The sequence below is a fragment of the Drosophila persimilis genome, unplaced genomic scaffold (assembly GCF_003286085.1).
Source record: "Drosophila persimilis strain 14011-0111.01,24,50 unplaced genomic scaffold, DperRS2 tig00000191-arrow-pilon, whole genome shotgun sequence".
NCBI classification, from domain to species: domain Eukaryota; kingdom Metazoa; phylum Arthropoda; class Insecta; order Diptera; family Drosophilidae; genus Drosophila; species Drosophila persimilis.
Genome location: NW_020825298.1, coordinates 8,868,358 through 8,895,125, shown reverse-complemented (window position 1 = coordinate 8,895,125; position 26,768 = coordinate 8,868,358). Strand labels below are relative to the sequence as shown.

General features: G+C 43.3%; 3 protein-coding genes across 4 annotated transcripts in view; 1 reads left to right on the top strand and 2 right to left on the bottom strand.

The window, feature by feature from the left end:
- Positions 1 to 26,768, top strand: part of LOC6589455 (MKRN2 opposite strand protein) — a 73,331-nt gene that overhangs the window by 18,465 nt on the left and 28,098 nt on the right. Inside the window, exon 2 of one of the 2 annotated variants that reach the window (XM_026988375.1) lies at positions 20,928 to 21,058. The exons of the other annotated variant lie outside the window; for it this stretch is intronic. The gene's annotated coding sequence lies outside the window, so the exon portion shown is untranslated. The remainder of the gene's footprint in view (positions 1 to 20,927; positions 21,059 to 26,768) is intronic. 2 annotated transcript variants of the gene reach the window in all.
- LOC6589452 (protein eyes shut) overlaps positions 1 to 26,768 on the bottom strand; it is a 70,092-nt gene that overhangs the window by 19,390 nt on the left and 23,934 nt on the right. The window contains exons 3-5 of the mRNA XM_026988374.1: positions 25,859 to 26,007; positions 8,609 to 8,761; positions 6,234 to 8,524 (exon numbers count right to left, since the gene is read on the bottom strand). Coding sequence (XP_026844175.1) covers positions 6,234 to 8,524; positions 8,609 to 8,761; positions 25,859 to 26,007 — 2,593 coding nt within the window. The remainder of the gene's footprint in view (positions 1 to 6,233; positions 8,525 to 8,608; positions 8,762 to 25,858; positions 26,008 to 26,768) is intronic.
- Positions 3,609 to 5,064, bottom strand: LOC6589453 (lanC-like protein 3 homolog). The gene has a single exon (XM_002014831.2). It carries the CDS (start codon positions 5,002 to 5,004, stop codon positions 3,724 to 3,726), a length of 1,281 nt encoding a protein of 426 aa, XP_002014867.1. The 5' UTR covers positions 5,005 to 5,064; the 3' UTR covers positions 3,609 to 3,723.

Sequence of the window (26,768 nt, the reverse complement as noted above, 5' to 3'; positions counted from 1 at the left end):
TAGAACACTATATCACTATATTTGCTGGCTAAGAAGTTTTTCTGGAAGCCCATATATATAAACGATTTACTGAAACCTTTTTCTACCAAAACATAAAGCTTCATATGTTTGTATCTTAAGTTAAGCCACGGATCCTATAGTTTTTCAACCAAATATTATTATAATTTAAGGACTATATGCCATAGGAATAAGAATTAGATCCATACTTCTTTAAAGCTTCAGAATTCTTTTTTCTAGTGCCTTAGCAAATACTTGCAAGCCTCATTTGTCGATATGCTATACCCCAATCTATACTACACCCAAGAAAAAAGTGCCCAAGTGCCATCCCTTATCCTGTTTAGGTCTTGGCCCACTTGTGGCTCACGCTCGACCATGAGCGCTCTGTCATACCCTAACGAAGTCATACTGCGGTGATGTGTCACTCACTCAAGCCTTAAATTTATTATGAAAATTTAATTTTTTCTTGTTAGCATGTGGATGCGGCCAAACGCTTTCTCTCTCTCCCTCTCCCTGTGGGTGTGTGTGTGTGTGTGTGGGTGGGTGGCATGATTCATAGGTACACTTTGGAGATGTACGCGTGTTGGCAGCAACTTTCTAAATAAATTGCCAGTTGGCTTTGTTAACTCATTAACCGGCAAGCGAAAGCAGAAGGACTCTCCGCCATAAATTAGTTGGCATTAGTGTTGGTTAAGTGTCTGGAGTGTTGGTAAAAACGTGGCACAGCTGTCTGTGCAAATACAAATAAAGGAGAGGTAATTTATAAAGTTTAAACTTTCAAATAGCATGGGTTTTGTGGGCAAGCACACGCTAAATGCACTTTGGCTGTTTTGCTAGTGTTGGTTAATGTTGAAGAGTGTTGGAAAGCGAATGCAGGCACTACTGAAATTTAAAGGAATTTCTGTTCAGAGACAGAAAAACCCTTGTGCAAATTTCCATCCATCTAAGGCCATCATCAAGTATGAAAGTGTGACTGCACCTATGCCACCTATCGGCGTCCCTCGAGGGCGACCCCAATTTGTCACGCTGCTGCTGCTGAAGCTCTTCCTCCTCTGCTTCCCTCTTTGGAGTGGATTGTACGTATAAATTAGCCCTGCGTCGTCGACTCTCATATCGAAGGGGCGCTCACGTTTCGGTCGTAAAAAACTGGAATTGCATGCGGTGCTGTTGCTAATTTGGCTAACGCTGGAGCTTCCTGGCTCTCTGACATATGTGCGGCCATATGCGTGGTGGCCCTAATAGACTACGCTGCTCGCTTGTGGTCATCCAGATACTGCAATATCCGTTGACCTTCATGGTCATGGAATGCTTTATGGTTTATGAATGAGCTGTGGCGTGTGGTGCTACAATTATCGGGATGTGGTTGTAAAGCTGTTTAATGGCGGGGAATGTTTTCTGTACAGGTGGCCTTGGGGATGGTCTCGATATTTGTATATAAATATTAGAGTAAGGAGTGACCTTGGAAGAGTTCTAGGTAAATGTTGTGTAAAGTCGGTATAATAAGGTTTGAAATATACAGAAAGAAGGTAATGTCCTGAATGAATAGATCTTGAATGTCTTAACCAAAAATATCAATCAAAACTGGTATTAGACGAACGCAAAAGCAGTGCTGTGTAATATCTAAATAGGGTTTAAGCAAAATATGGTATCGCTAAGAACTTCAATGAAATGTGGCTATCCTACCCATGAAAACTGATTAAAAACATTATTGAACAGTGTTAAACAACGCTGATCTGAATGTCAGTCTTGTGTAACACCTAAACAAGTTTAAATTTCAATTAAAATACATTTCAGTACACGAAAATCCGCTTCCAATTAATATTTCCAGTCATTGGGCAGAACATTCAACCGGCAGCCTCTACTGCAAAACAATGTGTATTCCAAAGCGTATACATTTCCCTTAATCAGTGTTCGGCAACGTTAAAATTACTGTATGGCACAAAATTTCAGGAAATATGAAACCGAAAACAATGGTAAAATACCACCCCATGGCTCATATAACTATCATGCATGCCATTTGCTTTCTGCACAATTTTCCGATTTACCAGCCATTAGTAGTCGTTCGAAATTTTGTTGCGTGCCACGCCAGGGACTGTCCGTACACTGCTATGCCTGCCACAATTAATGGCCCCAGAGTTTTGCCATTCAGTAGAGGCAGGAAAATTCGATACTCGCCCCCATCAGGTCATATTTTTGTGTCCTTTTTTGTTGGGGGGTAAAATTACCGCAAGTATTTTCATAAATAGTTGAATAGGCATAGGACCTGGCCTGCCTGCCTACCGGCCTGCCTGGCTTCTATTGTTGGAGCCACTCGGGGGAACGCTTTTATGGTTTCGAAGTGAACATTTTTGTTGCTTGATTTTCTGTCTGATTTTCCACCTGATATTTTGTGTCTGTTGTTAATGCTACTGTTACGAGCTCTAGTACGAGTACGAAAAGTTTTTAACTATTCATTTATAAGAGCAATTGGCATTTTCTGGGAATTCTCTTGCAGGTAAGGGGTCCAGGGAATTGCCCGAAATACGACTAAGAGCAGACAGATTGGGCTGCTGCTGATTGGGGGCGGGAGAAGTTTTCCCCGGAAATGTGCCACAAAATACTTGTTTCAAAGTGATTTCTGATTCGAGTTCTGAGAAATGCATTTGTTGGCGAAATAATGAATGAAAGGTATAGGTTTTTGTGTGTTTCTATGAATTTTGATTGCCCGTTTTCGTATTTATGAATCTGCAGAAGTTTTAAATGTTTTAAGCGCATGATGATGGATGTGATGAAGTTTGGAGTGTTTTTTAAGGCATAGGAGAGTGCTGATTTATAATGAAATGTACATTTTGAAGGGTTCAAGCGTTTTTTCATGATTTAAATGCGTTTTATGCATTATGAAGTGTTGTGTAACGTTATCAAAAGGTTTTGTATATTTCAAAGTGTTGTGTAATTCCCTTAAAAGGTCGTAGAAGAAAGAAAACGATAGTAAAAATGTTCTAAAACTTAAGAGATAAAACCTAGAGATATCTGTAGCCACTACAGAGTTGTATATCTCTCAAAACAGTGTTGAAAAGTGCTGCATAATTATTTTCAGAGTGCTTTTTGAAGTGTCTCCCATCTTAGATTCCTTAAACTTTCTTTGAACTTTTCTGACCTACCTTTACTAATTGCAAACTAAAGCCATCGAACGAGAATGGGTCGGGAATTGCCATTATTTCGTTGAACATTGGGCCACCCAAACTATGTTACATACAAAGGCAGGTCCTGCTGCAAATCAGTGTGTAACAGACAAACACCCATCCACCCACGTGCCCCACGTTCCCATCCACATGACTGATTATTTATGTATGAATGACCCGGACACATCTGTGCACTACCTCCTGTATCTGCCTCTGGATGTGGCGTCGTGTGTGCACCTGGGCATCTGTGGGGCCATTTCAAGTTGTCAATTTGCAAATTTAGTTGCTCCCTCCGTGTGGCTGGGAGTGCTGCTACTTCTAATTTATCCCATTAAAGGGTTTTGATTAAAGTTGCTCAATTTGCATCTACGAATTGGCCAGAGATTGAACATTGAGCTCATTCGTGGATGAGGGTATAGATCCGACAAACACCCCTTTAATTTTGTGTATTATATATTTTAAAAAGATATTCTGCATCTCTTGTCATGCACCCGACATGTATGTTGTTTTCGCAAATACTTTCTGCAGCATTCGATTGTATGGGAATGATGGAAGAAGTTATGATCTATTTTTCATAGTGAAACACATCCATGAAGGGAAAGTGGGCCTTCTCCGGTTCCAGTAGATCCACCAAAAAGCAAACAGTACCGGCCAGACCCTCATACAGGCTGTGGGGTCTATCGGGGACGCGTGCCTTCTGCTTGAACTCCTCGCTGGTCATCAGCTCAATGAACTTGTGGGCCCTGTACAGGTAGATCCTCTGGTGGGTCAAACGGAAGAGCAGCAGAAACACATAGCCATTGCCGGCCACACCATGACAGATGCCGGGACCCTTGCGAACGAAACCCTTGCGCCATATAAAATCGGCTGAACGGACCAGGGACCTCAAGTACTTTGGCTCCAGGAAGATCAAGTAGGCCTTGGCAATCAGATAGACGATACCGGGAGTACCGTGGCACCACTGAACCAGTCGCTTCTCGCCTTCGTCCTCCAGGGTCACGGGAAAGTTTCCATCGACATCCTGCTGCGTCAGAATGCAGTCAAGGGTGCGCTTGACGTCATGCAGTACGTCTGCAGGAGCTGAGATGTCCATCAACGGCGATTCTGACGCCTGGGAGTGGTCTTTGCGAAACCACGGACTGTCCAGGAGCACCTGCAGAATGCCACAGAGTCCTTGGGCGGCGCCCAGATACTCCATGCCATGATACTCGTACATCAGCGGCAAGTAGGAATGGTTCTTCGTGCTGTACTCTCGACCGCTGGCTATTATAATCTTGCAAACGGAGATCAGGTCCTCGTCGGGAATCTTCTTGCCGGGCAGAATGTCATTCAGCCAGTAGCAGCCGGAGAGATAGCCGGCACGTCCCACCAACATAGAATCGGAGCCGCCGTCGTCTTTGCCTGATGGAATGGCCGCCTTAAAGTTCGCCAAGTCCTTGGCCAGCTGCTTGGGGTCCTTGAGGGCCTCAGAGATTGCGGCGGACACCGCATAGATGCCAGCGTTGCCCCTGAGAAAGGAGTAGCTCGGCAGAGACGAAGGTTCCTTGAAGCGCTCGGCGTTCCTCTTGGCCTGGCGTATGAACATCGATGCATGCTGCAAGGCTGTGGGGCAGAGATCACGGCCATGCTCGCTGCGCGACAGCTTCCAGAACATGAAGGCTATGCCGGCATTGCCCACATACAAGTCCCCGCAATCCTCCCTACGGGGCTTACATTGCTCCAAGATGCTCTTCACGTAGCTGGAGATTAGTTCTTTGATGAGTTTTTCATCCCAGGGTAAGACCAAACCGCTCTCGCCCACTCCTGCGGTATCTTGGTAAGGATTCCTCAGGTAATCTTTACCCATGTTCGATGATGGAGGCTACGACTAGAGTTTGGTTCTTTTATGCAAACAAATTTTGGTTCTGTGAAGCAGAAAGATTTCTGTGTGGTGTGTTCTGAGTAGCTCTAAGTATTTGAGATGGTAACACGAATTTCCAGGCATTCTACGATCCACAAATCAATCGCCTGAGAGTCCAGAAACAAAATAGAGTATGACGCATGAGTACGAGCGATTCTTTCTCCATTGCATAAATCAGCACTTTCGAATGAGCGGATTATGCTATATTTAGCTTGTTCTCGAATGCGAAAGTAAGTAGCAAAGCGGAGGCTTGAGGCTTGATGTACTTTTAGGCGTTGTCTGCCATTTTCTCAATTATTTACCGTCGCGTTTGTCTCCCTTCCAATTATCGGTGTTGAGTTCGTTACTCTCGTGCCTTTCGAGAATGAGAGTTGCGCCATTACGACATGCTCACACGCACATTTTCTTTATCTTGTTGTATTCGTTCGTCGGTGGTTGCTGCTCTACTTGTTCAGATGTTTCTTGCACTATACAAGCCCACAATGGGCCATCTTGGGTCTTACTGGTATTCTCTACTGGTAAATATTGGTATGCAATCCATTCACAGTCACACACACAAAGAGATCAAAGCATTTTGTATGTAATATTTGGGTATTGGATCATACAAAAAGTACTTAGGTCCCGTTTAGAAAAGGATGGGTCGTGGTAGGAAGAGGGAAATGGGCTATAACCTGTTACACAAACACCGTGATATGAATAGCTCATATACTAGATATTCTTTGTTATTTATATTTATATCTAGTATCCCTCTATGCTCTTTCTAACTCTTTATAGGGTACTCTTTCCATAGACTCCCTTCAAAACATCCATAGTGTGCTGCCTGCCCTGTTTACCTATTGCCTTGGCAATTCGTGGAGCCCTTGCCTGGCATATTTAATGACTTATTAATGGACAGAGGTGGGGCCTGGCAAACGGTGGAGGCTCCGAACTCCAAACTCCAAACTCCATGGCCAATTAGCAACTCAATTGGGCTGAAAATTGTGAAGTTGACTGCCTCGATACGTACGCCCCTTTTTGGGTGTTTTCCCCGCATCGAACAAACAAATCGAACGATTCCGTTCGAGGTGCCAAGTGTTGCTATCGATTGACCTACTCCTGAGGCTGAGGCACAAGTCGGAATCGTAGTCGGAGTCGGAGTCGAGCAGGGGTCTAAGTGGATTCAATCGGTTACTTACCCTGGAACCCTCCGATGTGGTTACGCAGGTGCCGCCATTGTAGCAGCCCACCTTGATGCAGTCCACATCTCCGGCTTTCTCCTCGGGCACACCAGCACCCGGACGTCCTCCACTGGCCACTGTGTTGGAGCCCTCGACCTCCTCGCTGCTCTCCGTGACGGGCTGCCTCGTCTGCGCCGGCGGCACTTCGACTGCGTGCTGTGTGGGCGGCGGCAGAGTTTGTGCGGATTGTGTGGAGGGCGGCGTTGGTGGAATCGTTGGCGGTGGCAGGGTGGCGGGCGGCTGGGTGGGTGGCAAGGTGGGAGCTGCAGTGGGGGGCATTGTGGGAGCCGCTGTGGGCGGTTCCGTTGGTGGCGAAACAGGTCTGAGGGTCGGCAGAGGCATGGGTCTCAGGGTTGTGGGAGGCGCAGGTGGCGGCAGCGTTGTCTCTGGCGGAACGTACGGCTCCGCTGTGGTCTCTGGTGCCGGCTGCTGTACTCCAATCAGATCCTCCGTTTGCATGGGCACTGCCGTGGTAATCTCCACCGGCAGGGGCGTGGTCACAACCACATGCGGCGTGTGATGGGGATGGTAGTGGTGGTGATGGTGGTAGTCGTCGTCGTCGATGGGGGTCGGCAGAGTGCTCACGATCTCCCCCGGCAGCCCCGTCGTCTCGTGCTCGTGATGGTGATGGTGATGATGGTGGTGCTGCGTTGGAGGTCCTCCCGTCGTTGTCATCAGCGTGGCAATGGTGGCATTGCTGTCCAGAATGGTCACCACAATGTGGGGCGTGGGGACCGTGGATAGCTCTATGGAGGGGGTCTCGTATTCCTCGGGGGAGGAGATGGTCGTGCCGCGGACTGGTGGCTGGACGGTCGTGAATCTGCCAGCGCTGGTCCGATGGGTGGTTATCAGCACCTCTGCCGGATACTCCGTGAAGAACGGAGCCGCTGTGGTGGAGACCTCTGTCCACAAGTGGTGCGTGGACGTTGTCTCCTCCACCCCCAGCGGGGGCTCTGGGGCAAAGGTGGGTCTGGGCACGGGCACCACACGCGATGTCGTCGTCTCCTGAGGATAGTAGGGCGTTGGTGTGGGCGTGGCACTGCCGTAATCCACAGAGATGCTCGTCTCGATGGTCGTCACGCGCTGCACAAAGATCGGCCCCGCCGTGGTGCCCATGGGCTGCTGCTCCGCCGACTCCGAGCTCGAGGAGGCAGAGGAGGCATAGTCCACGGCAATGGTGATGCTGGGCGGGGCAGTGGGTCGCACTGTGGTGGCTTCCTCGCTGCCACTGGCACTGCCACTGCCGCTGGCACTCACCTCGAAGCGAGGGACAGTTGTGTATTCCTCGGACGTGACGACGACCTCCCCAGAGGCCTCCGCCGAAGACGATGTGGTGCGCGGTGCACCTGGCAGAGGCGGCAGAGTGGTGTAGATGCTGGGTGTTTCCTCAGAGGAGGAACCAGCAGAAGCTGAAGCACTCACTCCCGGGGTGGCGGTAGTTCCTGGCTGGGGTTCCGGCTCTGGTTCCGGCACCTCTGGACCCACTGTGGTTTGCTCCACGGAGACACTGTGGCTACCGCTCTCGGGTGGTGCCATTGTCAGTGGTCTAATCTCCACCGAAACCTCCTCCGAGACAGCCTGCGCTTCGGTGGTGGCGGCAACAGGCGGCTCCACGGGCGGCTCCACGGGCGGCTCCACGGGCTCTTCGGGTACGGGCGGTGGCAGGGTCGTCTCTGGCGGCGTGACAGGCCGCACCGTGGGCGGTGCCAGCGTGGAAGTCGTGGTTGTGGCCCGTGTGGCTGGTGCCTGCGTGGCCGGGGCCGTGTAATTGCAGTCCAAGGACTCCTCGCCCACCATCAGACACTCGCAGAGCATGCCCGTCAACAGGGGCGGGCAGGAGCAGGAGAAGGTGTCCACGCCATCGATGCAGACGCCGCCGTTCATGCAACGCGGCCCCAGCTGGCACTCGTCGTACTGGTACTCGCACTTCTCGCCGTGGTAGTCCGGCACACAGTAGCACGTGGGTATACCCTCCTCCATGAGGCAGAGGGCATTGTTCTGGCAGGGATTGTCCGCACAGATGAGTATCTCCTCCTCGCAATTGATGCCCGTGTAGCCCATGGGGCAGGCACAGGCATAGGCCGCCAATTTGTCCACACAAACGCCGCCGTTCTGACACGGCGACGACTCGCATTCGTTGATCTCCTCCTGACAGATGCGTCCGTGCCAGCCGGCAGGACAGTCGCAGGTGAACTCCAGGCCGGGCCCCTCCATGCATTCACCTCCGTGCTGGCAACGGGCCCCGGTGCCTAGAATACGACACAAAAACGTTGAATGACTCAGTCTTCAGCTTACAGAAAACATGTATTCGAGGCTTTTGTGCCGCGACTCACCCGTATCGCAGACGGCCACATCCAGCTCGCAGTGATCCCCCAGATAGCCCGGCTGGCAGGTGCATATATAGCCATTGGTCCGGTCCCGGCATTGTCCGCCATTCTGGCAGGGATTCGACATGCATTCATCGACGTTCTCCTCACACTGGGATCCTGCAAGGAAGAACACAAATTGAAAGGATGTATTAATGACTTTCAAACCGTTTTAATTATAGAAACACGAACACAACATACGAGTATATGCCAGTCCCTCGAGTGTAGTGGAATGGATTGGATTGGTATTTATTTATTTATGGCATCACTTTGTTTGATATTGTTTTGAGGTTTAATTATTTTTGCCTGCCGCAATTAGCTTTTCATTTCTTTTGCACAAGAATAATTGTTATTGTTTTGTGGCTTATTTATGGAATTTAATTGCATTTTTTGCTGCCATTTCAATGTTGAATGTTGCCTATTTCATTTTTGGGCAAAGAAAAAGTCAAAAGATAAACCCAAACAATTTTAATTAATAACCAAAGGGGCAAGGGCCCTACATTTCCAATATTTCGCTTCAATTGAACCCTTTTCAATCCACAGGATAACCCTCTTTGACTTCGATTTCGTTGCGAATCAGTAGCCATCCTTCAGAATGTTCTGCATTCGGAACAAGTGCAATTGAATGACCTTTCATTATGCCCTTACCAATCTGAATTTCCCTCTTTTACTCTCCAACCAACCAATCTATCCATATATCTATCCATCCATCTCCTTGATCCCCCCATCCATGTCTGCTTTATTCCCCCAAAAAGGCATCAATGGCAATCAAAACACAACCTACAAGTGCTGATTTGGTTGCAAGCAATCTAAACAATTCAAAAGGATATATCCACAGATGCAAATACACATTCAGATACATTTTGGAGTGTGTGCGCGAGTATCTCTGTGTGTGTGTGCGTGTGAGTGTGTGGAACATGACTAAAATTTGTTGCTGTCTTTCAAAATTCTCTGTATATGAAGTGGAAAAGAGTAAAAGCGAACACAAGTGGAGGAATCCAAAAGAGAGAAAGAGATCTGAAATTGAATGCTCTTTCTTTAAGGGATTATCGTTTACAGTTAGGGAAAAGGCGTCTACAGGATAAAACCTGTAGGAGGAGAATATATATATATTTTTTAGACCAGCTTCCAATTCTCATAGGAATTCGAGGTGAACGTTTTAAAGTCATTCAAACAGACCTTTTATAGGGAATTAATGAATAAACCTACAAATAGATACTTTCAATGCTAAAACTTCAATATAGAACTCTGACATGTGTCTCTGTCCATTTGAAAAGGGGTTTCGTGTTAGAAAAATAGTAGCTCTGATTATTTTTGTTCGACTCTTCTTCGAAGGCCTAATATCAAAGGCTATATCGATTCTATTGCACTACCGAATGGTTCATAAGGGAATTTTCTATAATACACTAACAAATTTTATGTCTTGTGCATGACTAGTCACATTTTCTTCTAGACTGAGACCGAGAATCGGGTCAAGTATCGGCTTCGGTTTCGAACATCAATTTGCAGTGTCATGCCCAAGCAATGTATATTGTTTTTGCTGACTTGGGACCGACTTTGTGTATTATATTGTTAGATTCTGGAGACCGAAAAGTCAATCTTTGCTGTGTCTCGCCAAAGACTGAGTACAACACCTTTTAATACGAATTTTATTGACTTATTTTTAAGGTTTAAGAAGCCCTAGACTTTTCGCATAACTAATTTGTCATTAAGCTACAATAAAGCTGCATTTAATTACTCCAAAACCCGAGGACCCCAGATCCTGGGTTTAGACAACTCTGCCAAGAAGCCATACAACTAATATATGTATTGTTTATCCGCTTGTGACTTCAACCAATCTAAAGCTTAATTTTCTATCATTTCCCTCTACAATAAAGCCCACAAAATGGGATATGCCCACTTTGGAATAGAGTAATCTCTGCCCAGCTGGGAGATATCTAGTTTGACAGCCAACAATGGCAACAAATGCTTGAAAATACTTTTCAATTTTCTGCTCAACAACTTGCAGCGACGTTGACTTGGTCTCCGTCTCCGACTCCGACTCCGTCTCCAAACTCCGAGTCAGAGTCAGAGTCAGTGTTCTGCCAAAAGACAGCAACTGACAGGCGAACAGGCGGACAGGCAGACGACGAGTATCTGTTCTTTTGTGTGTGTGTGTGTGTGGGGGGGTGTGGGTGTGGTTGTGGGGGAGTGGCACTCAGGCCCCCCATGGTGAATGTTTTAGTTCTTCATCTCGAAACTGCAACTGCAACTGCAACAACAATGCTCTGCGTATGATATCATTCACGTGTGTGTCTCTTTCTCTTTCTCTCTCTGTCGCGTTTTGTGTTTTTCTTTGGCGAATTTATTGCCAGCGAAATATTTTGTATGGCTGAACTTTTGGGCTGAAATTTATTTGCCCGGCATGGAAAACGCCTTTTAGTTTGCTTACTGCCATCTTCCATCCCACCTTCGGCGGGGGGGTGGGGAAACTCTTTTGGCAACAAGTTGGCGAGAAATATGCTTAAAGTTTTTTCCCTCATCCTCGAGCTCTTGTCCTGGCACAAAGTTTCCTCGTTTCGCCTATCTCTCCGAAGTGTCTGGGTCTGCCTCTTGGTCTGGTGGAAAAACTTCTTCCCGGGCAGAGGAAAAAGGCAAAACACTTCAAAGTGTCGAAACAAAAGTGTCAAAAAAAAAAGAGGAAGAAACGTCGGCGTGGAAATGCCTTTGCACTCTGCCCAAAATTAATGCCCCAAAAAACAAAGGAGAATCTCCTTAATTTAATGCAGAAAATGCCATCAACAGGGGGAGGGCGGGGGGCCACAATTTATCACTCGAAGGACATCAATTATAGAAATAGTGGTACTCGGGCTTATGCTGATGGACAGCCAGGCAGAAAAATAATATGAAGAGAATATATAAGAAAATATATAATATAATATAATATAATATAATATAATATAATAATCTGAGAGACTAAGGGATACCTGGTAAGAGGGAGAAGATACCACGTGAAATGCCAAGAATCTCTCATAAAAATAATCTCCTCTATTAAAGACATATTTCCAAAGAGAACTCTATTACGGTCTATTGAATAATCTTCTTTCTGACTGTAAAAATTATCCGATCGGAATGAGGAGTGCTAATATGTTAGATAATATCCTTGTAAATATAATAGCTTTAAGGAGTTCTATTGCATATCTCAAAAAAGAAAGCTATTACAGATTTTTCTTTGTTTCTTCCATATTGATTATCCTATTGCGATGATTTTTGTTAGATTGATAGATTGTATATAAGATTGGTAGTAGTGTAAAAATATCAGAAATTCCTATATGTACATACATTTTGGCAATAATAATCATTAATTATCATTATTGAAGCATTTCTATGGCTATGTAGATAATATCTTCAGATATAAACGAGATACAGTAAAGCCAAATATATTAAATATTATATAAAATTAATTATATAATATTAATGATCATTATATACCGATGAATTTCCATGGATAGATAGATTTAAAATAATTTGAAATGACATATCAAGAAAACTTAAGAGACCACAGATTTTTGTGCATTCTGCCAATAATAAATATCTCAGCTTCTTCTTAATTTCTTCTGATTTCTGGCCATGAATTTCGATGGATAGCCAGAAATAAGCACCGACAAATGTTCAATCGGGCGCCTCTCCAAAGTCCAAACGTTCGTTAGACAGAAAGACCCTGCCATAGCATAGATCCCTATCAACAATGAATAAAAATAAACTAAATAGAGTATTTTGCCTCTCACATACACAATCATAATGACCACACACACCCACTTCGGCTCTTCAACGGCCATAAAGGATACATGTGTGCGCCTGTGCCTGGGTCTACGGGGTGGGAGAGGGTTGGGCGGAGTCCTTGTCTGGTTTATAATGCAACAATAATGTAAGTCTATGCAAATGATATGAGGAAACTGCCCTGGCAGGCAGCAACGAGGGCTACGAACATGTATTAAATTTGCATAAGCACTAAATCAACACAAAAACCGAGGCAAAGAAGCCAAACGGACAGTGAGAGATACCCAAAATCCTGAGTCCTGAAGAGTCCTCAAGCAGCAGAGGATGTCCGTTCGTGTCATTTGGCTTGGCCTATGGCTGGTCTTTGCCTCTGCATTCGAGAAATATCTAAATCAAACTACGCAGGTCCTTGGTTTTGTGTTAAACATTTCGATTGCACATCTCCCCCGTCCCAATGATGATTGCATTCGTTGGGCCTTGTTGTAGATGATAATTTAAATGATAATTTTCATCTGAATTTTCGTATCATTAATTTATGTTGCAACACTTCTGGAAGTACGTTTCCATTTCAGGCTACAAATTAGTTCAATTATGGTAGCCAGAGACTGGGCCCAAGAGGATTGACATTTCCAATTTGCGAATGTGGCTTTGGCCAGGAGCCTTTCAGAGCCTTTGAGGTTAATTTTCTTGAAACTCTAATGGGAAGACTTTCAATGGGACAACTGTACTTTAAAGACCATCATTTTATGCAGATTTACTCGGTTTTTTAGCTCTCAATCATCGTCTGAAAACATTTATGCCATCGTCAAACATTTTCAATATTTAACATATCATTTCTTGGGTGAATTATAGTATCTTTGAAATACACCCCATAAAAAGGGAAAATAAATAAAAATCGTATACAAATTTATGGCTGGAAGGACACCATCGGCTGTCCTGTTCTCTGGCTTACATTTCGATTGAGTAATGGATATGGCAGGACAGCCAGCCAGCCTCGGACTGCGGCACATTCTCGTATTTCATGGCGAGCAACAGCTTCGCTTCAATTTCCTCCCGTTCTGACCATAAACTCCCATCAAGCCAGTCTCTGGGCATCTCTGGCGGACAGTGCATTGCACATTTCAATTTGTTTATGGCCCCGATATGGGCCAAGCGAGGCAATCGCTTTTGCTTTATGATATTTTACTGGCTTTTAAAGTGTTTCGAATGTATCAATTTTCCTTATGGAAAACATCGATCCGATGTTCAATTACGGATCTCTAGTTTTGCTCATCTGCAGTGGCATAATTCACTTTATTGCGCATACGACATGTTGACCAAGAGTCAACAATTTCTACATCTACTGCTGCTGCTGCTGCTGGTAAAAACTAAAATGGTTGCCTGTTTTTTCTTGTGTGTTTTGCGCCCCAAAGCAGACACATGAAATGTCACATTACGCTCCAATTCATGCACAAATACAGGAAGTGGTCAAGCAGAGACGGGGGGGCCAAAGCACGCACAGTTCTTAGCCCACATTCGTGCCACACCACACCAGCCCGCCTCGGGGCAACCCCCTTCGGTGGGTCTACCTCGGCGTCTGGCGATACCTTTTCCTATTGCACTGACGATGATTTCTGGCTTTTCTTGTTCATTGTTTTGGCTCCGTTTGTGGTTTCATCGAGGCCTTTGCTATACCTTTTTTCTTCTTACCTCCCTCCTCCTCACCCTCACCCTCCCCCTCCCCCTAGACCTCTCCCTCTGCTATGTGTGAAGTCGTTAAAGTGAAAATCGATTTTCATTTTATTTCCCCATGTGCGTGGGTCCGTGAGAGGCGATGGGGGGTGGGTCTCTGGTCTCTGGTCATTTCTGTGGGCACGGACAAAATGCCATTCTACACCCACTGCGCCGCAATCTACGGGCCATGTTTTATGAATGAATTTTTTCGAATTGGACGCACAATTTTCACTCTTTCTCCCACTGCATCGGTCCGTGTACCCTCTTTGGTTTTGGCTTTCCATTTGTGGATTCTCGACAGAAAAAACGACCAGAACGTGGCACGCAATGCTTCATTTCGATTGTCGGAATATTTAAAAATATACACACAAAAAAACCATTAATCAAATTTTAAGTGTTCCTCAAATATTGATAACGTTCAGGTTTGGTTTATCTCGCATATTGACAAATGTTTCTCTATATAGAAAGAATGCTCTGAATGAATAAGTGCTCGAGAAAAAAGACATTTTTCAAGTTGAAATTGGTTTTAAAAAGCCGATGATTTAGTTTAGTCCGGATTTTCTTTGATTTTATATACGAAAAGAATATGATTTTTCTTGGTCTAAGTACAATTATGACTATTATTTAATTTTCTATATTTTCTAAGGGACTATAATGATAAATTCTTAGGCATTAAATGGTTTATTGGTTATTTTTTTATTAACTTTTCTATGAGCTGTCTTCTGATTGATTTTGGTGACCCCGAACTATTTCTATGGCCTGTATTCCTTATTTTTTTTACATATCGTCCTATATACATTTTTTTCTGATTCTGAAGATCCCTCTCTTTATACCATTTGATAGATTTTTGTGGCCCAGAAAAATTATACTATATTCCATGAATTTTTTCTCCAGTAACCCTATTGCAGACCCTTCTTGATTTATACTTCTAGGACCATTATATTATTCTTATGTCTGATCTTCCTTCATTATATTTATTAATCCATCTACCACTGTTTTGTGGTGACCCCAAATTTGTCATATTTCCCTGACTAATTGTTGTCTTACGCTTAAAGCACTTTGGGATTGACCCGGACTTCCCTTAATTTCCTTTTCAGAACCCATTCCTCATAACTGTTATTGATTTGTTTGTGATCCCCAGACTTTCTTTGTTTCCATGACTAATGTTGAGTTACAAGTTTCTTTGTAATCGTAACTTATGATTGATTTTGGTGACCCCGATCTCACTCTCTCACTTACCATCCCACGAGTATCCCGGGGATTTCCACAGAACTTTCCAATCTCCACTTTTCCCATTCCCCATAACTTTTCTCCATTCATCTCGACGCTTGTCGTTTCCATTTTTCTTTATTGTAAAGTTTTTTTTTGCCTGTCATGGTACTCGTACTCGTACTTTTGCTCCTTCATCGTTTTCTTGTTATATTTTCTTATTGTATTCTTTTCAGTGTTGCATGTTGTTGTGGCTGCTGGCAGCGAACTGTAAACATTTGTGCAACAAGGTACGAACATTTGTTTTGGCTTCGAGTCACAATAAACATGGCCATCGCAGCCAGCCCTCTGTCCCCATCCCTTGGACCACCCCCGGGGAAACCCTCCACCCTGGTTGCCCTGCTCTCCACCTCCTCCCGGCCCTCTGCAGTCGATGCACAAATTGAAATTTGAATTTTATCTGCACACATTTTGTGCTTCTTATTTGCTTGTTACTTTTTCCCCCAAGAAACATTCAGTGTACGAATATCTATATGTTCAGCGGAAGAGAGAGAGAGAGAGGAAGTGGTGTGTGTGTGTGTGTGTGTGTGTGCATTCGAAATCTGACATCGTTTATACTCGTAAAGGTGCATGAGTTGAAAATATTGCACATCTCGTTGCCATTTTATGCTCCCATATTCTGATGCTTACCCTGCTCTGCCTTTTTCCAGCTTTTGTGCTTCCTTTCTTCCGATGAAACCAACTTTGAATGAATGCATAACTGAACGAATGAGTGCACGGCAACTGCAAACTGCATCGACTGCCAAACAAAGATCAGGATTCGTTCTTAAATTATAATTACGTGTATGGGGGGTTTCAGGACAAAGCAGGATACGTGTTCGGGTATTGTGTGATTTGCTTAATCAACAATTTCAGCTTGAAATGGAAAATCCTTTGAGTATTTTGCATCTGGGAGGTACTGTTTTCCAGGGAAATGGAATGAACATACACTTAGGTATGGTCTTAAGAGACTTCAAAGGAGGGAGCGCTGGAAAAGTCATCTGTTTTGTCCTTTTGTAGATGTCTTTATGATGGTTTTTTCACCTCAGACTTCAGTAGTAAAAAGCGCATAATTTGGCATTCAAAAGTGCAATCGAATCAATTTGGTGACCCCGACGCATCTTAATTTGGAAGTGTTCTATATTTTCTGTACGACTTGTTAGTTGGTAGAACCTTGCAATAGTTCGTAATCGTAATAATATCACTATCCGCAGGTCCCAGAAATCAAAAACTCAAGACTATAATATTTTTGGTGACCACGACCTATTGCAATTATATTTGTTTCTGGTATACTATGAGTACTTTTTTTATTAACGGTTCTAGAAATGTGAGAGAATGTGTCCTTTTAGGATCTCTTCAATACCTTCTTTATAATATCCAAACTCTAAAAGCCTTTATCGACTCTACTACCTATCATTTAAAATCCCTGTCGAACTGCCATTTCCTTCAACTGTTGTTACCTTTACCCAAAATGAATACAATGGATATTGGTTTATTTCGATTTCATTTCGAAATCTTCAATTACCCAGCAGTAAGAATACCATTTAGCTTGTTCGAATTTGGGCCACGTCCCCAGTGCAATTTGTATGCGAAACTAATCTCAGCGAGGGCTGAGCCAATCTATTATCATTGAATTGGGGGGTTCGGATTGGACAGCTCTTCCTTTTGGGAATCTATTGCCGTAAATCGCTGCTGGGGACCTGCGACAGTGAGCAATGAAATGCACTTTGGTTTCATCTACTGCTGATGCTGCAGCATGCCTCATGCCTCGTGCCTCGTGCCTTGTGCTTCTTTCAAACGCGCCGGGGAAACTAATCACGGTATCCATTCACTCAGCTATCCACACAGCCCCCAGTCGAAAATCCAGCGCCATTCATGTCACTCGCTTCTGCACAGACGGCACCGGCGATCCAGTCACCAATTCGAATTCGCATATCTAAGGTGGGTGTGAATGGTGGCCCGGATTGAGATTGGGTGGGTCGTGGCTCTGCACTTGAATGTCTTGTGGTGCGCATTGTTGCTCTTTCAATTGCTACGTTTCCATTTCGTATGCCCTAGAAAGGGGGGTGTTATGTTTTTGGACACACTTTTCGTATCGAGCGGATTGCAGGCAAAAACGGACACAACCGAGATGCGCTGTTGCACGTCTAATCGAAATAAGGGGCTGTCAGAAGAACAATCGTTGGAAAACCCTAATTTTTCTATGAAGATGTTCCTGTTTTCCCACATCTCTCTTTCCTTAATTTTTCCTGCTTTAAAGTTGAATGAAAATGCATTCTAGGGTACCTACTGCTTCGCCACTCGATTGTAGGCTTCGTTCCTTGTGTTTCCCACTTTTTCCTCCTGCAAAAGAGAAAACCTTGCCACTGGCAGGGGACAATGGGAAGCCAGTCATGGCACGGGGCAGGCACCTCGAGAGAAGCTCACTTTCACGGCAATTTTAAGGCAAGGAGCTGCATAACCTCACACGTACATCTGGCCATGTATTAGCGCGTTTAATTAATTGCATTTTGTACAACATTTCCCAGCACTGATTTTCCGTTTTTTTCCCATTCGATTTGCCCCCTGCCCAAATTCAATTGAATTTTCCACCTTGCAGAGCAATTTCTTTGGCTTTTACATCGAATGTGGGGTGGAGGGGGCCGCAAAGGAGCCTCTCTATCGCCTGGGCCCGGCAACGTTGCGTAAAATTAGAAAGTATTGTGTGCTGAAAGTTCAATGGGCAAATTTATGAGTGCGAAAATCGCATTTTCAGATTGCACAAAATCGAAGCAAAGCCATGATAGAGTGGGGCATACGAGTACGCGCAGCATGTGTGCTGTCTGTGGGGGCTTTTCCCCATTTGGGGCTTTGAACTAATTAATTAATGAACTGCTGGCCCAAAGATCGATAGAAGGTGCCAGAAAAGTAAAGTCTAGTGGCACTGCCTTGGGGTTTTTTCGGTTGCTTGTCTTTGACCTTAATCGGAAAATATTGTCAAGGATACAGAAAGTTTGTTTGCTTCGAAGGTGGGCAATAAAATGTATGAGTGGGGTAACTAAAAGGTGGCCTAGGGGTGGTAAGGAAGTGTGATTGGAAAACCCTAATGAAAGTTGAGTTTGTACTAAAAGAAAGGGGAATTATACAAATATATCTACCAAATCTTATGGAGAATCAAAGGTATATTCAAGTCTCAATGGAAAAAAGTAGTAAAACCCATAGCCCTACCATTTATTGTATTAAAGAACTACCATATCTACCAAACCTTAAGGAAAATCCAACTTATATTCAAGTATCATTGAACAACAGTAGTAAAGAACATAGCCCTACCATTTGCTGTATTAAAGATCTTAACTTTAGGCCAAAACTGACCCACAAAACCTTTAAATTAATGAAATATTTGTACACTTCGTCCCATAGCTGTATAAAAAAGGACTACAGCTTAACCCAGATCTCTTAATTGAGGTGCTCTTATTTTTTGTGATTTAAATCCAATTGAAGTTCTTTTTTCATCCAACAATTGAATCACATCTGCTGCACAAATAAATAAATAAAAAATATAAAAACCAAATCTTTAATAGCATTCGATTACACGGCTAATCCCAGGACCCGTAATAAAGCATTTAAAAATATCTCACCCATGGCCGGGGCCATGTGGCCCCATGTGGGCGACGGTGCTCTTAAAAGTTCATCAAACTCTGTGGCACAGCCATTATAAAATCAATAATATCATGAATATTTAAAGCTGTTGTTGGAAAACACTCACATACACACACACACACACACATGGCAAATGAAAGGCAAAACTAATTCCCAAAGGGCCATTGATTAGCTCTCTCTCACGCGGCACTCCAGAGCGAGGATAATTTGTACTATATATAGAATATATGGTATGCCATTTCAATTGGGGGGGAAATTGATATAAAAAATGCATGGAAATCGTTGAATGTTTGGCTCTACAATCAGGGAATACACGGGTGTTCCAAGTCCATAAATCAGGAGGATCCTTTTAGAAAATTTTATCAACTCTTCACATTTGATAAACAAAAGCAAATGGAACGTAAGTTTTGATTAAAGAAGCCATAAATTCCATCAATCAGTGAATGAATCAACCTAATGCTTGATTGAATGTACGGCTGGCTCCACCACCCCCCCCCCCCCCCCCCCCCCCCCCCCCCCCCCCCCGATGGACGGGGGTAGGCGTGCAATCAGCTGTGGAGGAGGCGGAGGAACTCCTTTTGAAGAGGTGCAAATTTATGCACACACACGCACACACCGCTCAAAAGCCGCTGATGAAGCAGACACACGAGTCCTACGAGTGCTATGTATAAAAAAAAGAATGCCCAGGAAAATTACGATAAAATATCAAGTAAGTGCGGAAAAAACAGAGCGAAAATTGCACACAGGAAAAAAAACAAACGAGTAAAAAGCGAGAGACGTGGCACAAACTGCATTTTGCTGCAATTTGAATGCATTTCCATATTAATACTCTAACCGGAAAGGGTGTCAAAACTTTGGCAGGAAGTTTGTTGGTTTCTGATTTGGCTAAAGATCATGATGATCCCTCAAATGTACAGCATCCTTAAGGCATTTCGAAGCTATAAATCCCTCTTCCAAACCCTCGAAAACTAGGCATCACAGGCCCCTCTTTTATGGCCCTTCTGGCAGTGTGTTCCCTGCTTCGTTCTGTCCAAGAACTTAGAGTCCTGCCTTTATTCTTTTTTTTTATTGTTGATTTGCTGCATTTGCGTGAATGTGAAATGCGAAATTTCAATGGAGAATAGGCGCAGGAAGGACCTTCCCGCATTGCATTGTTTTCGCGCTGCAGTCTCGCTCTCGCTCTCGCTCTCCCAACGGCTGCTGCCATGATTGCATAAAGGCCAGGGATCCAAGGATCCAAGGAGCCAAAGGACAAAGGCATGCCCAGTGCTTTGTTATTGGATTGCTCGGTGGGTGGGGGGCGGTGGGACGGGGGGGGGGAGTGTTGTGTATGTAGAGCAAGGAGAGCAAGGTTAAGCTGTTGGGGATTGCAGCTTACACCGAGACGATTGCGAATGTGCCTCGTGGAGCCTGTACAATTGTAAATGTCTTCACTGCAATGTGGATCTTGAATGCCATAACCGAAGGCAGATTCTCGGGGCTTAACTCGCGTATTAGCGTGAATTTCTGTACGATTAGTCAGCTGTAGTATTCGCAGGTAAACAGCTGTTGGGAGGAGGGTATAGTATAGGTTACGCATGGCATCTTTAAGGGCAGGAAGCTTTTCTCTGGGAAGTTGTTGAATGGAGCGACAAAAGAGTCCCTAGACGAATCGTACATCTGTTTATCTTCCCAGAAAACCTTTAAGAAGGCACATCTACGAGTCTTTCTTCTGTTTATCCATCTAAATAGTTCCCGAAAGTACAGTCTACATGTACAATCCTTTAAAAATCTCTACTTTTCGTACACTTTCATTTTTTTTTTTTTTTAGGGACACTCTTTTTCCTTTTTGAATAAATATCAGAACACGCCAGACCTTCCTTAACCCCCCTCTTCCTTCAACTGACTTTTTCACACTTTAATTCCTATAATTTCCCCTCCATTTCAGCTGCTTAATCAGCCTGATTAACTAGGCCAAAAGCACACCAAAGCCGCCAAAGAGATAAACCCAAAAACCAAATCAAAGGTTTCACCTTAATCCTTAAAGAGGAAATCATAGGAAAGGAACACAAAGAATTGGTAAGTGGAACAGTGCAGAATCATGATCCACATTTCTCTGTATATCCTGCAGCCCCCCCCACTGCAGCCACTTCAAAAGGCACAAAACGTTGAACCCTCGAACGCCACAAAACCCCCCAAAAAAAAGAGAAAGGGAAAGGCCTCCCAAAAATATGCGCAATGCAATGCAGTGAAGGAGGCCAGAAAGGGGGTGGCTCATAAAATTAATTAGAATACTGCTGTCTCCCTCCCTCTCTCTCTCTCTCTCCAGCATTACCTCGCGGTCGCTTTCATTTGCATTTGGAACATTTTTTTGTTAATGCCCCGAAACGTGGGATTGGACCGGAAGCAGTGCTGGAGTGCGAGAGAGAGAGAGGATTTTGCCAAGGTGAAAGCTTTCCAAAACTCAATGAGCGGTTAAATAATGCCCCGAGGCGTCTGTCCATCCTCTCGCAGCCCCCCCCCCCCCCCTGCCATTGCCCACTTTTCCTCTTTGGAACTCTTTGCATCCGTTACTTTCGCTTTGTTTTCTTTTTGGAAAAAACCCCCGCCCTCTCACCCACAACTCCTTGCCCGCCATTGATGCAGTGCATTTCATTTCAAAATTTGTGCTGAATTTGTGTTCTTTTCAACTAAACTCTTTGTACCCTCGACGAGGGTATTGCCATTTTTTGTAGGCGTTTAAAATGTGCCGAAAGAAACATACATTTTTTATGAGCATTATTATGCGATTTTTGCATTGTGGCCAGACGTACATATATTTATCTAACCACTAAAATAACCCTATCATGCTTTACATAGTACAGGGAACCAATGACAGGGATCGTCAGAATAAAAAAAATTATTTTTTTATAAACTAATTTAATAGAAAAATTAGGTCAATTATATTTTACTTTTTTTTATGCGGTCCTTAAAGGACTTGTGATGTACCAAGCGAAAGGTACTTCTATTATAAAGATATTTTAATTTAATTTTAAAATTAAATAATCGAAAATTTTTTAAATTATACAAAAAATATACAAAATAAAATGTATAAAAAATGTATTTTAAACCAACTATGGATTTCAGAATACCACACACCTTAAAAAATATTTTACCTGCATTTTTTTCAGACACCCACTCTTTTCCCTCTTTTTTTTTTAATCTTAATTATACAAAAGAAATATACAAAATAATAAAAAGTTCTTAAATAATTTATTAAAAAAAAGGGGGATGCCAGGATACCCCCTCAAAAATATTATAGCTGCATTTTGTTCCAGACATTTATTTTTTTTAGATTTTTTTTGTTTAATTTTCAAAGTAGTTCCATCAAACTTTACTCCCTTTTAGAGGTATAAAATTCTATGTAACTGCATGAAATATCTTTGACATGGGACTAAAATATGGTAGGGCCTATTAGCAAGATAACTAGCTATATAGCTGGTCTAGGATTGATCGAAAAACAAGGCTTTGGGACCAACATTTACAATGGTACTGATTTATATGATTTCTTATAGTTTAAACAAAGTTTTCTGTTCATATACTTTACTAGATGAGTCTTTTAGAGAAGCACTGATTGATTTTTTCGCAAATCTCTGATCAACTTGTTCCTTAAATTCCACAAAAATCTCATCGATCCATGGATCTCTAAGAGTATCTAAGGTTTCAGCCGCCACCAAAATCTGTACTTCCTTTCTGGTTTTATGGTATTTTATTTTTCCGTGAACTTTTTGCATAGTTTATGGCTTCATTTCCGACGATTCCGCGTGCCTTTGGCAAAAAATCTATTTATTATATACATATATATATGTATATGTATGTGTTTTGTACGAGTATATATTCTTATTTTTTTGTGCGGCCATTCTGGCCGAAAGCATATTTCTTTTTCCTCTCTTTTTGTGGCTCAGAATTTGTTATGCAATTTTTTTTGGGTTTATTTACATTTGAGTTTGTCTTTTTTCCCGTGCTTTTTTGCGGAGAGCAATTTGCAAGGGAATCGCTTAGTTTCGTCTGTGAGAATCGGTGGAGCGGGGAGCGGGGGGCACGGGGCACGGGGCAGGCAGGGGCTCGACTCCGCAGAGAGATTGCAGTGCATAATTTTATTATTTGTTTTTGTGTTGATTTCATTTGCAGTGCTTATGCTTTTGTGGGCCTTTGTTTTCGGCTCTCTATTCCCCCAGTATTTATGCTAAATTAATGCAATTGTTTCTGATTCTCTGGAATGTGTTTTTTGGCCCAAAAGAGAAAACTTTGCTAAACGTTCGAATGAGCGATGTGATATTGCCACTATTAGTGCTCACAATGGTGATAATTGATGGGGGGAAACAATCCGTTAAACGGGTCGTATGAGTAATCTGAAACATCTCTAGTGTTTATTTCTCTGTTTTGACCGCAATAATCCCACAAAATGATGGCCTTTTGGGTGCAATCTTAGTTTTCATTTGATGAAATAAATCTTTTAAATAAATAATTTTATTTAATTAAAATTCATATTTTCCCAAAGAAAATATACATCGTCTGGCTTTCAATTGAAAAACTCTTCTTAATTAAAAACTGAATTTTCAATAGCTTTGGCATTTGTTTCACCTTTAACCAATCGACCGGAAAACTCATGTATATCATGTTCAGGGCTTGTATTTAATTTATTCCCCAGGACTCTTTGGGTCCAAACGAGCCACTGAATGACTTGGCTCAGCCCCCTTCCGTTTCCGCCCACCTGGGGCCACCCCTTTTAGCCTGATTGTTCAGCTGGAACTCTCATCAGGAAAGTTCTTGAACAAATTTGCTGCAATTTGTATTTCGGTTTTAGTTGGCGCTGATGCGACCACAGATACAGATACAGATACATATCACACCTATACGCTGGCTGTAAATTTCACTAAATTTTATAAAGTCAACTTTTTGGCCAACGCACACTCCGAGCCAAAGAGTAGAGCAAAAAGGAAGCTCAGAGAGAGAGACACGAACGGACACTAAGTGCTCCTCGCACGTAGCATAAGTAAATGTGTTTATGTGCAGGCGGGGAGGGCTGGAGGGGCGGTGTGGTGGCCAGCCAAAAGGATGAACATTAGATACATTCATGGTTAGACTTCCGTACTTGGCCAGCACACACGCTCGGGGTGGAGCGGTGGCAGTGGCTGTGGCAGCGGTGGCAAGTGGCAAGTTAAGCACCCAACATTGACTGCCACAATAGACCACATTAAAGTTGGTTTGCCAGCCATGGGATCTCCATTGCCATCGTTTTGACGCCTTCGGAGATCTACTCTCCCGCTCTCTCTCTCTCTCTCTCTCTCCGAGTGGATTGTTTTCCTTTCTTCCTTTTGGCCACTTTTCGGATACCCTCTAACGGATATTGATATTTTTGGGGAAATGGCTTTTCGGGGTTAAATATTTGATTGACATTTCTGACAGGCCAAATGGAAGTCCGAAGTGGTATATGGGAAATGCTTAAGCAAGAAATACTAGAGAATTCTCAGATGCAGCCGAGTAAATGGAATCTCCTTAGACGATTATCTAGACTTTGTAGAGGCTTTAGTTCTCACAAAGAAATTTACAAATAATCTTTACTTATTTATCCTTTATAAATAGGAGTTTGAAGACGGTTTCCTTGAATGGGTTTTTATATATTAAAGGGAAAATACGAGTAAATATTTAAATATTAATTTAAATATATAATTAAGGGGAGAATAAATGCATAACTATGCTCATAGCTGGTTTCTATTTTTAGATGAAATATTTAAAATATTAAATTAATATGAAAATAATTTTTAAATAATATATCAAATGCAATTTTGAGAGGTTATATGTTATATTACGTATAAATTTGGAAGAAAGAGGGGATGCTGGTAGCTATGTATCTTCAGATCTTTGCAGCTATTCCCATCTCTCTATGAAATACACAATTTTTGGGCCATATTAGCGCGTGGAAGCGAAGCGAGTGAGCCTGGGGTTGGCTCACGGGCGTAGGAGTGCTATGGGTGCTTCCCCTTAGTATTTTATATACAAAGTTACCATATAAAGAAGATTATTGGGAGCAAGAACTGCCATCGAAATGCCACTAGCAGAATGCTGATTCCTAGCTGATTCTGATTCTTATAAAATGATCCTTTCCACACCCAAAAGATGGTACATTTCTTGTTCTCTTTTTGTATATTTTCCTCCTTCTCCTCTCCACGTTTAAACGCCCTTTCGATGGCCATATCTACCTCTTACGTTAGGGTATTAAAAGCATCTCCACTTCAATGAGTACACCATTTTCTTTCCGTTTGCTTTCCTTACTCTTGGATATTACTCTTCTCTGTCCCCCCCATGCCCCCCTCCCCTCTCTCTGGCTCTGTTCTCTGCTCCTCCAGACAGACACATGTGCGAGCAGAAGCCGGCGAAATAAGTAAAAACGAGCATTGTATGTTATATTTTTACTTTACACTATATATACGAGTATCTCTCTCCTTTTTTTCCGTACTCCAGCGCGTAAATTTTACAAATACGTTTGCAGGCAGGACGCAGGACGTCCCTGGCTGGAATTTCTCTCTATTTGCCGGAGTACGCGTATCCCTATCCATCCGTCTGGCTGGGAGACGGAGAGACAACCGGCTCCTGGGTTTGTTTTTTGTGTTGGCTTAATAAAAATACATTTTGCACGTGAAAGTGGAACTGCAGAAGGGGGTGGGGGAGGGGCAGCACATCCCACTTCAACCTGGCCCGTGCCGTAACCCGTGCTATCCCAGAGCCTGGGCTCCCGTTGAGCCGTGCAGCGTTTTAGTTGGGGCTCCCAAAAATAAACCGCAAGACCGCCCACACCCCACACAGTATATAGTAGTAGTAGTTGGCATATACACTTACCAGAAAATCCTTCCGGACACGTACAATTGTAGTAGGCCACACCGTCCACACAGGTCCCGCCGTTCTGGCAGGGCCCCGACCAGCATTCGTCCCAATTCGTTTGGCACTGGATCCCTGTGTAGCCATCAATGCAGTAGCACGAGTACGAGCTGTGTTGTTGTTATCGGAACACGTTAGTTTTTTACCCATTTTTTCCATTTTTTTTGCCCATGTTTTTGTGTTGTTTCGTAGGTGGAACGGTGTGTCAATGATGCATCAAACGTTGGAGGAAAAAACACCCACACAGCCGCACATAAAAGACATGGAAAAATATATAGAAAGGGAGAAAGAGAGAGTGAGAGAGTGAGAGAGTGAGCGAGAGGTAAAGAAAAAACTTGCTTTAGATAAAAATAGTTTCAGCAAATGGCACAATATGGGGAGTACACAGAACGGAACAGTACCTACGATATATAAGTACTCGTGTCCGTATGTACGCTTAACGGCACCCAACACGCCCGGACAATAACGGCAGTTTGTAGTAATTGAAGCGAAGGCACTGCCAGATGACCAGGCCAGAGATGGTAGCGTGAGGGAAGTCGGGAAGTACCAGGACAAGAGACTCAAGGAACCGGAGTTACAGATAGGTTTTTGAAGGAGAGAAGGTTTGGAGGAAACTATCGACTTTCAATATAATGAATTTATGCAGGTTAAGACTTAAGATGGACGCTTGAAGAGAGAGATGCACAAATGAACAGATTCAAATCTCTTGAGGAAAACGATCTCTTTGAAGTGAAATTATTCTTTCTAAATTCTTTATGAATCTTTACTCTCTATGAATCCCAAGTATTGATGCATTTCTTAAGATTTTACAGGCCTTTAAACAGAAAAGTGATGAACCCACGTGATCGCCACTGTATATCCCATGGATAAA

Bases quoted from the DNA above. Each gene is read 5' to 3' on its own strand.
- LOC6589453 (XM_002014831.2), bottom strand. From the start codon at position 5,004: ATGGGTAAAGATTACCTGAGGAATCCTTACCAAGATACCGCAGGAGTG.